This window comes from Typha latifolia, chromosome 11 (assembly GCF_019914945.1).
Source record: "Typha latifolia isolate L0001 chromosome 11, TyphaL0001v2, whole genome shotgun sequence".
Lineage (NCBI taxonomy): Eukaryota > Viridiplantae > Streptophyta > Magnoliopsida > Poales > Typhaceae > Typha > Typha latifolia.
The window spans coordinates 46,197-60,859 of NC_133096.1; the positions used below are offsets into that span (position 1 = coordinate 46,197).

The 14,663-nt window shown below is 38.0% G+C and overlaps 1 protein-coding gene across 8 annotated transcripts; it reads left to right on the plus strand.

Moving 5' to 3' along the window:
* The first annotated feature begins 1,820 nt into the window (after window positions 1-1,820).
* On the plus strand, window positions 1,821-9,896 carry LOC140798243 (uncharacterized). 8 transcript variants are annotated; one of them, XM_073152033.1, is made up of 5 exons: window positions 1,821-3,485; window positions 5,643-5,702; window positions 5,781-5,847; window positions 7,662-7,820; window positions 9,639-9,896. In XM_073152033.1, exon 1 carries the CDS (start codon window positions 2,213-2,215, stop codon window positions 3,344-3,346), a length of 1,134 nt encoding a protein of 377 aa, XP_073008134.1. In that variant the 5' UTR covers window positions 1,821-2,212; the 3' UTR covers window positions 3,347-3,485; window positions 5,643-5,702; window positions 5,781-5,847; window positions 7,662-7,820; window positions 9,639-9,896. The 8 variants fall into 8 exon arrangements, with proteins under 8 accessions (XP_073008134.1, XP_073008133.1, XP_073008128.1 ...); XM_073152032.1 differs by lacking the exon at window positions 9,639-9,896 and adding an exon at window positions 5,136-5,370 and having other exon boundaries at window positions 5,651-5,702; window positions 7,662-7,974; XM_073152027.1 differs by having other exon boundaries at window positions 5,494-5,847.
* The last annotated feature ends 4,767 nt before the right edge of the window (window positions 9,897-14,663 follow it).

Sequence of the window (14,663 nt, forward strand, 5' to 3'; positions counted from 1 at the left end):
GTTAAAATAGGTGTTAATATTTTTCTTAACCATGTTTTAGGACAGATGGGTATAATATGTTAAGTAAAACCAGGTCGGAAAAATTAATAATTTTAACAGTCAAAATGGACGTTAATATTTCTTAATCATGCTTTACAGATAAGTATAATATGTCAAAACTAGATTTAAAAAGTAAAATAGTAATTTTAGCAGACAAAAGAAGTGTTAATATTCGGTAACCATGTTTTAGGAAAGCATGTATATCATGTCAAAAATAGGTTTAAAGGGTTAAATAATAACCCCAGCGATCAAAATAGGTATTACTTCAATCGTCAAAATAGGTATAACATATGTACACATCGCATACATTGAGAATGAAAATATATATATTGCATGCATAGACAATGGTAATCTATAGTGATAGGAACCTATCTAAGGGGGTGGACTAGTGGAAGATGAAGGTGCAGTAGCCAGTAGTAGGGGTGAGATGATCTAGGTGATGGCAACGGGGTGGATAGTAGAAAGATGGTACAGAGGGTAGATGTTTCTGCGATTAGAAGAAAGAGGAGAAAGAATGAGCATCGCCCTTGAGCGGGGAGGGTGTCGGCTAGATGAAAGACGTAAGAGAGAAGAGAGGATAAGAAAGAGGGGAGACAGAGATAGAAGCAAATTCAATAATCATTCATTCATATAAGCCATAAGAGCCTGTTTATATAGAATAAAACAAAGAATTATAAGGTAACTAAAACAAACTATGAATTAATACTATCTATTTATTTTGTATCCCTCTATCAAATTTGATCATAGTTTTTCCTAAATAGAATCTGAATCTATTGGAAGTCATAATACGAAAAATATAGATCATGATGTCATTGATCTAATCCATATAATTTTATATTTTATTTAGACATCATATGTAATATTTTGAAAAGCTTCATTGGCTGTTGCCTATGCAAGGCCCCGCTAACCTGGTATCTCTTCTTATCTATGAATATCCCAACTCCTGCTGCTAGGTAAAATCATATTTTTCTTAAGAGGTGCATTAATGCTATTTACGGTGAAACCCTGGCCCTACTAGAAGTCTTGAAAGTGATCAACTCTGATTACTCTTCTAAGAAGGTACGGATCAGGATTCTTTATTGATTGTTCACGGTGTAAATAGGGAGGAGGATCAGATTTGGTCCAAGGGTTCTGTGTTCTCTACACTGACAGATCCAATAACTTCCAAGCACATAGTCTAGCGGGTTATGCTTTTCAATATGAATCTTGTAAAATCTGGACTCACCCCCCCCTTTTATGGGACCTGTAATCGATTTTATGAAATGAACTAAGCTGGTCTACGGATTGTTGATAAAAAAAAGTTTTCTTTCTATTACAATCTTTAAGTGTTATCAATTATTGACATACTTTGACAGTTGCTAGGTGCATATTTCCAATAATTTTGATGTGAATGCCCTATTATCTCAGAGAAATTATAAGGATAATATTTTTGGGCTCTTTGGAAACGAGAAAAATGCAAAAAAAAGAGAAGGAAATGTTCTCACAGTGAGATCGGATCTAGTTGAAGGAGATATCTTTGTGCTGGCGCCTGGCGGGTGAAGATTATAACGATTATTAATTAATTATTAAATCAATAGGAGCAAATTAGAATGCATTCATGTATAGCTGTCGCTGAGTGGAGTGGGTCTTACGGAGACACATCGGTGTCAATGCGTCTGCTCAGGAAACAACAAGAGGGTGCGGGTGCTCATCACTCATATAAGTCATCACGCCGCTGCCTCTACTCCCTCGGCTCGGTTGTACTTAGTTGCGGTGAGACACTTTTTCCGTGGTCCGTTCTATATAGTTCCATCTTTGCATACCTATGCATAAATAACCCTGCTCTCCACGTGGTTATCTGTCTCGAACTTTGGTAGCTATAATTAACAAATGCGAAAAGAGAATACAAACAAACAAGCTTCCTCTCTCTATCAGGCAGAGGCAGGCACCAAAATATAAAAAACCTGAGAATGAAGACTACCTAATCTTTCTCTGCTCTCTTTTCTCTAGCTCCTGGATCTCCCTTGCCTTTCACCGTATTCTCCGTTCATCTGGTTTTAGGTTCTTCTGTTCATCTATAATTTTTCTTGCCTCTTTTAGGATCTGAAGAAGAAGGAGTTGGGCAAAAAGAATTAAGACACACAAACAGCTAAGCTCGCGGTAGGTTTTGGTAGGAATAGAGGGATAGGGGGGAATGGGAGAGAAAGGGGTGGCGGTGGTTGGTGGGGATGATGTTGGGGAAGGAATGCATTGCAGCGAGCACCCATACAGGAACAACCCCGGCGGAATATGTGCCTTCTGCCTTCAAGAGAAGCTGGGCAAGCTGGTCTCTTCCTCCAAGTCTAGCCCCTTCTTCCCCCTTCATCCGCCTCCTTCCTCCTCGCCATCCTCTCCGCACTCTTTCCGCTCCGACGCACCCATCCCCGGCCCAGCTCGTTCCGGTAATGGTGTCGCCAGCCGGAGCAAGATCCGCTTCCTCGGCGCCACCAGCAGTCATCACAAGAAAAAGGCCACCGGCGGCAGCACGCTTTCAACCTCTAGTGTGACCTCTTCCTCGGCGAGCCTCTTATTGAAGAGGAGCAAATCGGTGGCGCCGAGGCCGCTCGGGGACGGCGGCATGGCGGATGCCGCTGCCTTCGATAGCCCCAGGAAGAAGAGCTTCTGGTCCTTCCTCTACCTCTCCTCTTCCTTTTCCGCCGCCACTTCTTCCTCCTCGGCCCACAACAATGGCAACGCCAGTACTAGAAGGAGGTCCATCTCGTCCTCCTCGGGCGGCCTGCCGGATCGAGACGTCAAGAATGAGCAGCAACAGTTGGAGGCAGCCGTAGCTTATAAGTTGGAGGCGAAGGCACCGAAGAGAGACCACGGAGGAGGAGCGGAGGCGGAAAGCCCGTCGTTTGGGAGGAAGGTGGCCAGATCAAGATCGGTGGGCTGCGGGAGCCGGAGCTTCTCGGGGGATTTTCTGGAGAGGCTGTCAACGGGATTTGGCGACTGCACCCTCAGGAGGGTGGAATCCCACCGGGAGGCGAAGCACAACAAGATCATCCTCCATTTGGATGACGAGCAGCAGCGGAGGGTGAAGTGCGCTGGATTCTTGGGAGGTTTCGGCATCACCACAGCCGATCTCGAAAGCAGCAGCACTAGGATCTCCAGTGCGACTCCCAACGTTCGGAGTAGCAATCGAGGATGGGGTTGGGCCTTCGCCAGCCCCATGAGAGCCTTCAGGCCCACGACATCTTCTTCTGCTAAAGCCATCACCGTCCCCACTTCCAAGGCCAACAGTATCTCTGCTGCCACCTCATCAACTCTGCCCTCCAACAGCAACTGATTAGACGTCGATCCTTCCTTGCTACCTGTTCGTTAGCCCGATTGCATTATCACTTTCTATATATTCTTTTCTTCTTTACCTTTTACTGTGTGTTGAGAGGAGCAGGGGTTTTGGCTTAATTAGCTACTTTTGCTTTCTGGTAATTAATTTTTTGTTACTCTGCTCTTTCATATCTAACTGATATCCTTCCTGATCCTGATCTTTAATTAATTTGTTGATGAGATGCTTGACGAAAATGGATGAAAGTGTTTCTCTTTCTTGTTGTTTGTTTCTACCACTCATCCGCTCAAGTAGGATTTTCTTGGTTGTCATTTTTCCAAAGAGTCAGTATGCGTGCTTATCGCATTGTGAATAAGGTATTATCTATGCATCATACATGTGAAGCTCACTGTTTCTATGCTATGGTTTTGGCAATCATTTTTGCAATTTAAGCATCGCAATTTGAGCAAACCCAACTAGTTCAACAATATGTCAAGGAGTCATAGATTTGGTTTAGGGTTTAGGAAGGCCATTTTCATGTTGGGTAAGAACGATTAATTTTATATTTCTACATTTTCGACGGTTTGTTATGTACTTTGTTATTTTTCTTTATGTTGTCATAGTTAGACTGCTTCTGAGTAAGAAAGAAGCTTGGATGAGCAGCCGCAGTGTCAGGCATCCTTTGGTCCTCTCCTTACTAATTGAAAAGATGGAGGAAGAATGTAGCTGATAAGGCTATGGTTTTTCTTCCGTAGAACTAAATAACAGATGAGAGGGTTTGACGGCGAAGTAAGGTTGCCTGACTTAGCTTGCGTTTCTATATAGAAATTAGGAAAAGGATGGTAGTTTGGGAACAGTTTCCAAAGATGGTAAAGTGTGGTTAAGCTAAACAACCGTCAATTGACTGATATGAGGGGTCCTGAAGAAATGATGCTTGCTGGGTAGAATAGATGAGAGCAACTTCTTGAGCTATAGCATCGTAAATATTACATGTATGCTGTTACCCATATTGGAGGTTCTTGAGGGACAATTTGATGTGGAAGGGAGCCATGGAGGATACCGGAGAGACCATGTGCAAGATAGAAGCTAGGTTGAATCTGGAAAGGAGGTTTTGTGACTGATGGTATTAGCTTGTCAGTTCATAATTCATTTGCCTTGCTTCAAATATATAACTTGCCCCCTCTTTATCTTCTCCCAAAATTTGTGCTGTACTCGATATAAGTAACAGAAAGTCAGCTAAGTGTGGAAATACCCTATAAAAGTTGATAATAGTTACATCATTTCACAGACCATATAAAGCCTCCTCTATTGGCTCTCAAGTCTTAACTAGGCGGTCCCATGTGCTTCCCTACCGAAGTTCTGTGTCATGTTACTGATGTCCATGCTTTGTAGAAGACTTGACTTGTGCCAATCTTCATTGTATACTCTTATTTTTTTTCAATGTTGTTTTATCTATGCCAAACCATATATAGAATATAGATGTACTCATTCTTGCTTATTTTTAGTAAATTCATTATCTTGCTAGTGGTTGCATTTTGATCTGTAAATTTATTGCTAATTCTTCATAGTTTGAATTCTCAAGAATTCCAATCTTATGCTTCTCAAATTGTCTATAGATTTGAGATACATGCTAAACATAATTGTGCTAATAACATTAGCATGAATTGGAGCATTTGGCATCTTTAGATTTAATTGAATTATGAAATGAAGCCAAAATTTAAGCGCTGATGGGCAACTAGAGATCTGAGTAGCTGTGGATGTTATGTGCAATATGTGCTTACGTTATGTGGGCATGCCTCTTTATGCACAGAATGATGTCAGATGTGGTGTATGCCCAATTTGTAGAACATTCATACCTATGGCTGGAAATGGAGTGCGATTCCATCTCTACTGTAATGAAGAGATGGTCGTATAATCTCTGAAAAACAAGATGGCATGTTTCAAGGAGAGTAGAATCATGTTATGACTTATGACTGATAGTCAATGTATAAATTCTCTGTTTGATGTTGCACTGGAGAATAATCTTGTCTCTTTGATTTGCCACTGTATCCTTTACCATTAGTAAGGAAATAATGTTGCAGATACTCAGTAACTCTTGCTTACATTTTACATTCTTCCTTCTTCAATAAATTCTTTAGTTTTACCTTGACATAAGAATGCTGTGTCAGGTGATCCAGGTCTTGCTTTTCTTCTGGATGAGTAGAGAATGCTTTAGAACCTATTCTCGGAACTTCATGAGTTGCATTTCCTAAAATGGTTTAAATATTTTCTTAGCTTGACATCATCTTTGTATATTCTTTTTTTCCTTTACTTTAAGAGAAAAAGAGTGTCTTGACAAAAGTACAGATGAAGTTGGAGCCAAAGCAATGAAATCCAGGTTGTGTTTATTTCAAAATTTTGCCATGCAATTAACTGGCATTTCTAGTGTTCCTAAAGTTACAGATTTGTTATTTAGGGAAACTTTTGCTGCTCAAGTTCATGACTTGCATCAACTCTTGGAGAGGACAATGAATGCAAAGCTGGTATACTTCTGCACACTCTTGCTAGTGCTACTATAACAGTGCTTGAAAATAACTTTTTTTCTGTTCACTATTTTCGGTATTCAGAAACATGCTTTATTTGCTACATATGTACATGCTGATGAAATAAAAAGACAAGACTGGGGATCATATCTTCGTCTTTATTGTGCCAGTACCTTATGAATCTTATTATTAGATCCTGCATATATATGTTTCTTTTCTCAAGATTAGCTTCAGCTAGTCAAATTTGGCAGTATGTATAGAAGAGAATATGTGAGTGACTCGATATATTCTCATATACTAAATGACCCTTACAACCCTACTGAACTATTTAGGACAATGCTTAAAGTGCTTATGTTCAGTGACTTACAAATCAAATCAATCTTTTTCTTGTATTTTAATCCAAAGTAAATCTGACCATAATGGTCCAAAGCACAGGGAAATCTGAATGGAGATCAAAGTCTGAGTTGATTATAAGCCTAGTTTATTTATTTGGCCGAACTAGTGTAAAGCTAATTACTTCAGTCCATTGTCTTGGTAGTTCAGTCCAAGTCTGAAGGCACATTGGCTTAAGGAAAGCAACAACATGCAAGAGAGAAATAGAGAGCCTACCTGACTGTTGGGGAGATAATAAATTAATAATAATCCACCTGAATGTTGGAGATTAATGGAAGTAAGTAGGAAGAGGAAGCGGGGTAGGAGAAAGAAAAATGGTATGACAGCGAAGATCTTTCTAAGGATAACAATTATAAAGAGCTGTACGTTTATGATGACCACTGTGACCATTTAATACAGGTAAGCTAACAAATTTGACACTGGAACTTTCATGGATCCAATTAATTATAATAGTCTTTGGTGGAAGGGCCCATAATCTTCTTTACACACATTTCACTTCTGGTATCATTTAAACCTGAAAATTGAAGTTATAGTTGTTTGATCTTTCACTTGCGTTTGTTAGTTACTTCGATTGAGAGAAATAACAGAAAATATGGTGTTTAGTCTGGGTATGTTGATGGAAAAACACAACTTTCCCAGGAAGCAAAAGCCAAAGCCAATCCCTCTTGACCCTTTATGGATGTTTTCCTTTATCTAATGTTTCTTAACATGCATAATGTCACTGATCATTTTAGACTCATATTAAATGTTTATTCTGTTGAGAGAGAAACTAATGCAGTGCTATTTTTATTTTTGGAAGTGTTTGCAGAGTTTTAGAATTTGGAAATTATTCAAGTTTTCTGATATTTTCTCTGCATTTTCAATCTGTTTCCCGGCATTTGGAAGTCATGCTTTGTGGTATTCGTCATGAGTTTCTTGAGGGTGCTCAGTCACGCTTTCCTAATCTTGCATCATTGAAATTTCATATACTTGAAAGAAAGTCAGAAGCATTTTAAGTGAGCATAGCCTGACTGCAAAAAACGGCAAAGATTCTTCTGGTCTAAATGGCCTCAGACTTCTCATTAAGCAAGCATTGACAAATCTTAGAATATAGCAGAGTAATGTATCTGTTTTAGATACATTCCAGATATAGGGATCCCAAAGCAGCCAAACTCTACCTCAAGGAAAGAGTAGATAGATGTCGATATCTCATCTTTACCGGATGAAAATTCACCATCACTCTTCTTGTCTAAGATAGATAAGGCCAACAGAAATGGATGTCCTTTTAAAGTTTGCAAACTGCTGCTGTTGTACTAATTTTACATGGAATATCTGATCCGGTGGTTTCTAAACAAGCAATAGTATCCTTCTGCACGATTATCTTGTACAAAATTTTGTTGCTATAGAATCTTTTCCAATTTTTTTCCTTAATTTGCTTGCAGTTATTATATTATCTATTTGATCGACATTGGAGTAGACATGATGTGGAATGGCAATATCTACTGGATGATTTTTTTGCGGCCTTTGGACTAACTAGGCATTCAGGACTTGAATCCATAGTTTTCTTTCTACTGGGTGATAATACATTTGAGGCTCTGCCGGTAATATTTGCTTGCCCTTGTTTTCCTTCTGTTTGTTTGATTTTTGGGCATGATGCAATTATGCATGATGTTTTCTTCTGAGCATCAGTTATACCAGTATATATCAAGAGTTTGTTACAACATTAAGAGTAAGAACAGATGAACAGTTGAACTATTACGATTTCTTCCACTGATTCTCTCGGATTTCTTATTCATATACTGTTGATTGTTGGTTTATGGTTTTCTTGTTGTTCTGTCTGCTAGTTTAATTGTTTAAAGGTTTATTAATCAATTTTTTCTTGTTTATTTTGGTTGCTCCCTGTTAAAAGAAACATCAACCCGAAAGTTGACCCAGAATGTCGGACCATTTAAACGAAAAACTCAACTCGTCAAAACATGATTGGGAACTATGTTGTGGTGATCAAGGAGCAAAGAATATATTCCTCTTTTTTTATTCCCGAATCCCAAGGACTGAAATACCACCAACAGTTCTACTAATATTGCAAGTATATACTATCTAGCGATTTTAAATTCTAGCCAGACTCTCAGTCTTTACTCTTTAGGGAGTTACTCTTGTTCGGCAAATGGTCTAGGATATTAAATTGTTTAAGAGTCAAAACATATTATCCTGCCTTCACTCGTAGAATAACGGTGGAATGTTTTAATTTTTAATTAAAGAATAAGAGAGTTAATACTATGTTTAATATTAGTATAATGAGTAATATGATATTTGATGTGACATAAAGTTACTATTAAAATATTAAAAAATAATAAATTTGTATCGGGAATTATTGATGTTTTATTAAAGTAGTAGTAGTAAATAATTTTTTTTCTAAAATAATATTATTTTTTATTATAACCGTGAATTTAAAGTACTTTATATATCCACAATATGAGAAAATAATTATGTATTATAGTGTAATGCGGGGTCATAAGTCCGCAATTTATATAAAATAATCATGTACTAGAGAATATAAAGAGACACTATGGGGGTAATGCGAAATTATAAACATGCACTTTATGTAAATAATTGTGCACTAGAGGACATAAAGAGACTCTGTCGAGTAGTGCGAGATTATAAACCTAAACTATATAAAATAATCATACACTAAACAATATAAATAAGTACTATGAATAATGCGGGGTTACAAGCCTGTGCTATGTAAAATAATCCTGCACTGATGATATAAATATGCATTATGAAGTAATACGGGGTTATAAGTCTGTACTCTGTGTAAATTAATCATGCACTAGATAATATAAAAAGGCACTACGAGGTAACGAGGGGCTCCGCTCTATATAAAAATAATTATGTATTAGAGAAAATAAAGAAGAGAAAATGAGAAAGAAAATATAAACTATAGCTGATATGATAGGTATTTAATAAGAGAAGAGATAACGTAGAAATAGAATCTTAATTGTAGCTGAGGTGATGTATAATTTATGAGTAAAACAGTAATTATATGTTATTATTAAATTATTTAAAAAAAAAATTATATGAAATAAGATGCGAGAGAATAATAAATTACTATAATAAAATAACTTATTAGTAGATTGGAGCATAACGTTATAAAAGTCTGTCCATGAATCGGCATGTCACCGTGTGTACAGTTGCAATTTCTTAGGTGCGTTGGAGCCGCACAATTGATACTACTTAAGTCGGAAGACAAGCTACTTACTGTACTGCTCATTTGGTTATGAAGTTTTACCCTTTTGTTTTGGAAAATCATATACAAGTCTTAGTCTTTGTGTTTTCATATTCGTATTTACAAAGTTGTTTCTTTCTATCTCAGAATTTGGATCCTCCCTCACTCCTTTTTCTTTTTTCCCGCTGCTCAGAAGGTGTTCATGGTTACCTAGAGGCAAACGACCATGTGGCAACCAAGATCTGCAGCCCAATTGTGGGTGTGATAGTGGCCATGATGGTACCTGGCGAATGGCGGGTGACACAAGCCCATGGCAGATCCCAAAATTCTAAACAACCTAGAAGCATATTTTTTGTGTTCTCTGAAAGCATCAAAATCTAAATTGTATTTTGTTAATTGTAACTACCAACCCTTTTTCATTAAACCCAATCTAGATCTAAGATTAATATAACATGTTTTCCGTAGAACAATATAACCAAATATCCCTACTTTTTGCCACATTCTCAATAACTGATTAGGTGATTACTGATTAGTGACCTGTACGCTTAACCCATGGGCTTGCTAATACAATGGGATTACTAGCCACTCACCATCTAATCCCGTCCACTTTTGGGGTTACACCGGATAAACTACGGGGCAATGGAGATGCAATCCAGTCCTTCCAACATAGGGGTGGACCGTGGACTATCTACATGCAATGACATTAATGCCCCTCTATATTAGAGGCAAAATCTTTTATAAGAGAGCACAAGTGTAAGCAATCGAGTTTAATACAGTGAACCAAGAATTGCATGACACTTATTTGAAGAAACGTCTTGTATAATACTAGCACAAGAGTCCATGCTGAAATGATGAACAAATTCACACTATTCAGAAAATTACAGTCGGTACAAGTGTATGAGTTCCTCTCGAGTCTCGACCAAACAGCAGAATTTCAACAAACAAGCTGAGCTAGACCTAATATGAAATAGTAGACATCTATGAATTGTGATATTTTAGGAGACCATCATCTCATTCCAAACTTAGGTCATAGTCTCTTTGAGGTTGGATCTGGTTACTTTTAGTCAACTGTGCATGTAATAGAGCTGTTTGGTGCACTATCCAGTATATCCACATTAGTTGTTGTAAATATATAATTCTTTGACTGCCTTATAGTTCATTTTTTTGCCGGATGGATCTTGCCCTTAAATTGTATATTGTAGTGGGATGTATAGGCAAATTTTGTTCATACATTTGTTCAAATGTACTTCATTTTATTAACAGGAACTCTGCTATTTTCAGGTATATGCTACAATAATGGGTGGTATATTTTACTATTGCGAGTATCATAGGATGTTTGTTTTAATATCAAATATGATTAGGATTAACCTGCATATTTTGGTTCTTTATTACAGAAGGAAGCCAGTCGTCTTCTTGCAGAGATTGCTGGTCCAGAAAGACATCCAAAGATAGCACAACTTCTATTGAATGTCAGTGCCCTGATGTGGCACTGACCATTATGCGGTGCACCATGCGAGATGACTTCTCTTCTGCAGATATTGAGCTGTGTGTGTCAGAATTTATTGTGGCCTCCTAACAGAAGCATTTAAATATCATTGGATGCACTGCTTCGGAGTTAAAGAAAAGAAATCAAAGCATGTAGCACTAGCTGACGTTGAAAAATCTGATTATTGGATATATCATGTTGAAACCTTGGTGACTGATATTTGTTACCTCTGTATTCGGAATAACCTGCAAATAGAATGCTTTGGGCTGCCTTGGAACTCTGATGAAGAGAAGTACCTCCACTTGTGTCTTTTTGACAATGGACGTCAAAACCCATCAACAATATATAGCTTGTGGTGTTCTTTTCCCATGTAACTTTTGAAGGTTTTTAACATTTGTATTTCTTCTTGATTTATCTAGGTACTTGGAACAATATAAACCTGGAACATTACTTTATTTATAGTTCCAATGGAAACTTTCGGAGGTAATCTCTATTTCTTGAAATGAGATTAGGACAATTTGTAGTGTGTAGATGTTTTATTACTTGGTGGGTTATTTACGTTTTGTTCATTTCAAAACAAGGATGAGAAGTAAATATTATCTCACCTTATTATTGATGTTAACTGAACCCTAAGAAGTTTGACCCTAATCTTCCTTTTCTCCTATTAAACATCGAAGCATGAAATGGGGAAATCAGACGAGTCAAGTGAGGATGAAGAAAGAATACAAGTTCGACCGCTGTAAGGAAGATGGGGTTCAATTTTGTAGCAAAAGACGAGCCATAGGTTCTTTGGTTGTCAAGGACATTAATCTTAGTCTAGTTGGCTTTTATTGGCGGGTGACCAGATTAAATTGTCGAGAGAGGATGATCTTAGTTCTTTGTGAAGCATCCCTTCTTTCTTCTCTCTCTCTCTCTCTGCTTTGATGAGTAAAGAAGCCGGTTCCTGTAAGAATGTTTTATTAACTCAAATGGTGAACATGTAGGTAGGTAGCTGGGATGTGTAAATTTTGTTCAAGTGGAGGTGATGTTCCGGACCTGCTGTATACATAGGCTAACTGGATTTTCTTATGGTGAATGGTATTTGTGATCCAAAGTCACTGTTATCCCTAGGGTTTAAGGTTAACGATTAGTTTTATACTGGCCTTCGAAAAGATCGATTGGACTTCCTCACTTCAGGGGCATGGTTCTTGTTTGATAATTGATAATGCACATCTTTATTGTACCTAGCACCAGCATTGTTCATTTATTCGTGGAGATTTTCTGTGCATGGTCCCCAATTCCTAAGGCAAATTCAATAATATGTGTTGGTTTGTTCCAGCGTGAGCTCCAAAAGTAACATAATATTAATGAAAGGTAATGTTGTTTCTCAGAAAATACAAAAGAATAAAAGAGTATAATCCTTCAGGGACGCATGTATTTATTTCTTTTTTCTTTTCTTTTTTTTTCCTTTTGAAGGAGAAAACCCACGGGTCATTCGTTCTTAGAGCAAGTTACATCTCAAAAATGAGCTGAATCAACCCACTACATAGTTATATATTGTTAGAAAGCTACAATGGCTATGGTGCGGGCAGATGTATTGTTTACGCTACTCACAAAAGAATGTCTTAGCAAAAGGGAGAGATAATCCACCCAAGATCACATTTGTATATAATTGATGCTATAGATCAATCAACAACACTCAGATGATCATTAATGGCATTAACTACCCTAAGACTGTCACTGAAAACCCACATGAGTTTCCTTGGCTGAAGCAACTAACTCCTTGAGACCGCATAAAAGAGCAAGAGCTTCTTCACCCATCAAAGACTCTCACGGTGCTCCAAAAAGATTGATTTGCCAAGAAGAAGGTTGTCAAGATGAGAACAAACGAAGATGCCAACACCATGAGATAAACCGTCATGCCTAGAAAAATCCACCTGCCAAATTAAGTCATCTTCAGGCTTCAGTGCACTCAGAAGGACTAAATGGATCTAATGCACATGATGATGATGGCTGACTAAGAATGCTCGTGGCGCTAATGGTCAAAGATGAAGCCATACGAATCATATTTGACATGCAAAGATCTCTCACCTAAAAATCCAAGCATTACAGACTTCTAAAGCGACCACAAGATGGAGAATACTAGATCATAAAATTTCTAGTCCAAGTCAACACCAACATATAATATTCACTTTTCCAGCATAAGATACGGAAATGCCACCCTAGAACCATGAAGACTAACAAACCACACCGGCCAGAGCAAAGTGGCAACCAAATAACAGATGATGAAATATTTTAGGCTCAAAAGAGCAGATAGGGCAGCAGCTGTCCAGATGAGGAAGGTGATGATGGATTCTAGAGTTGACCGAGATGGCATCCGAGAGACATTTCGAAAAATAATATCTTAACTCTAGAAATGGAACCTTTGTTGCCCCCACCATTTTCCATAATTTTAGTCATTTGAGGAAGAACTCGAACATTCATCATTGGTTACGATAGAAAGTACAAACTTGAGGGAGAACTCACCCAATGTTGACAGAGACCAGACTAAGCGATCTTGCCCAGTCGAGGAGGCCGAATTGATCTGGATATTTAAAATGGACATAGTATTTATTTCATTCTCTGTTAGAGGTTAGATCATTAATTCTTGAGATATAAAAAGGAAGAGAGATGTTCAATAGATCAAAAGTAGGAAACCAAGGATTCTAACTCACAGAGATAGAGAATCCGCTTCCCACAAGCCATCTTGAGCCACCACAAAGGAATCTGTGTGATCGACACCCACACCCACACCCACACCCACGATGAGTTTTGCCTTTTCTTGACCTGCTAAAATGATGAGTTAGGATAATGTCTTAGCTTAAGGGAAGAGCCCAGAAGCTAGTGTTGTGCTTCAAACGACACCATTTAAGCTTAGTCAGGCCACGATTCGTCACCTAAGGAGATTTAATGTTGAGTTCACCATTACATTTGGGTCTACATAGAGATTTTCAAGCTTTAAGATAGATATGTTTCAAAACCCCACCAAAAATCCCACATGAGACGGTTCAGATTTGAGAGGAGCAATTTATGGAAGAGTACAACTGATATGAAATAAACTAAAATTGCACTCAGAATAGTCAGGTTGAGTCTGCTGGCATGGGAGAGAAACTTAGACTTCCACCCAAGAGTTACTTTGAACTTTCTTAGCAATAAATTTGAAAGCAGAGACCATCGATCAGGATGAATAGAGAGTTCCTCGGTTATTGGTCTTCATCAGTTAAAGCCTTCACCTTGAGGGTGGAAAATTCTTTCATTCACTGGGAGGAGATAGTGCATTTGCTGAAATCGATAACACTCTTCTCATAATTTATAGCTTGGCTCCAAAACCATGCATTAAGCTTTAATATCCTGCTTAGGCTCGGAGGCTTCACCAACACCAGCTTATCCAAATAGTAACAGGTCATCTGTATATATAATATGCAAAATAGGAGGGACTCCTCTTCCGAGTTTGATGCCTTTATACCTATGCAGTTTGAGATCTTCACGAAGGAGAAGAGAGAGGAAGTTTGAGCTCAGGATAAAGAGGTAATGCGAGAATGGGCAACCTACCTAAGACTCCAAGAGGGCACAAAGAAATTATTTGTTAGAGAAGTAGTAATACGAGCGGGGATAAACTTAAATAATTGATTGGGGAAATAAAAAATTTGAAGCAATCCATAGTGAAGCTCTATTTGATTGTATCAAATATTTTGGATAAATTAGCTTTTAACA

Bases quoted from the DNA above. Each gene is read 5' to 3' on its own strand.
- LOC140798243 (XM_073152027.1), top strand. From the start codon at position 2,213: ATGGGAGAGAAAGGGGTGGCGGTGGTTGGTGGGGATGATGTTGGGGAA.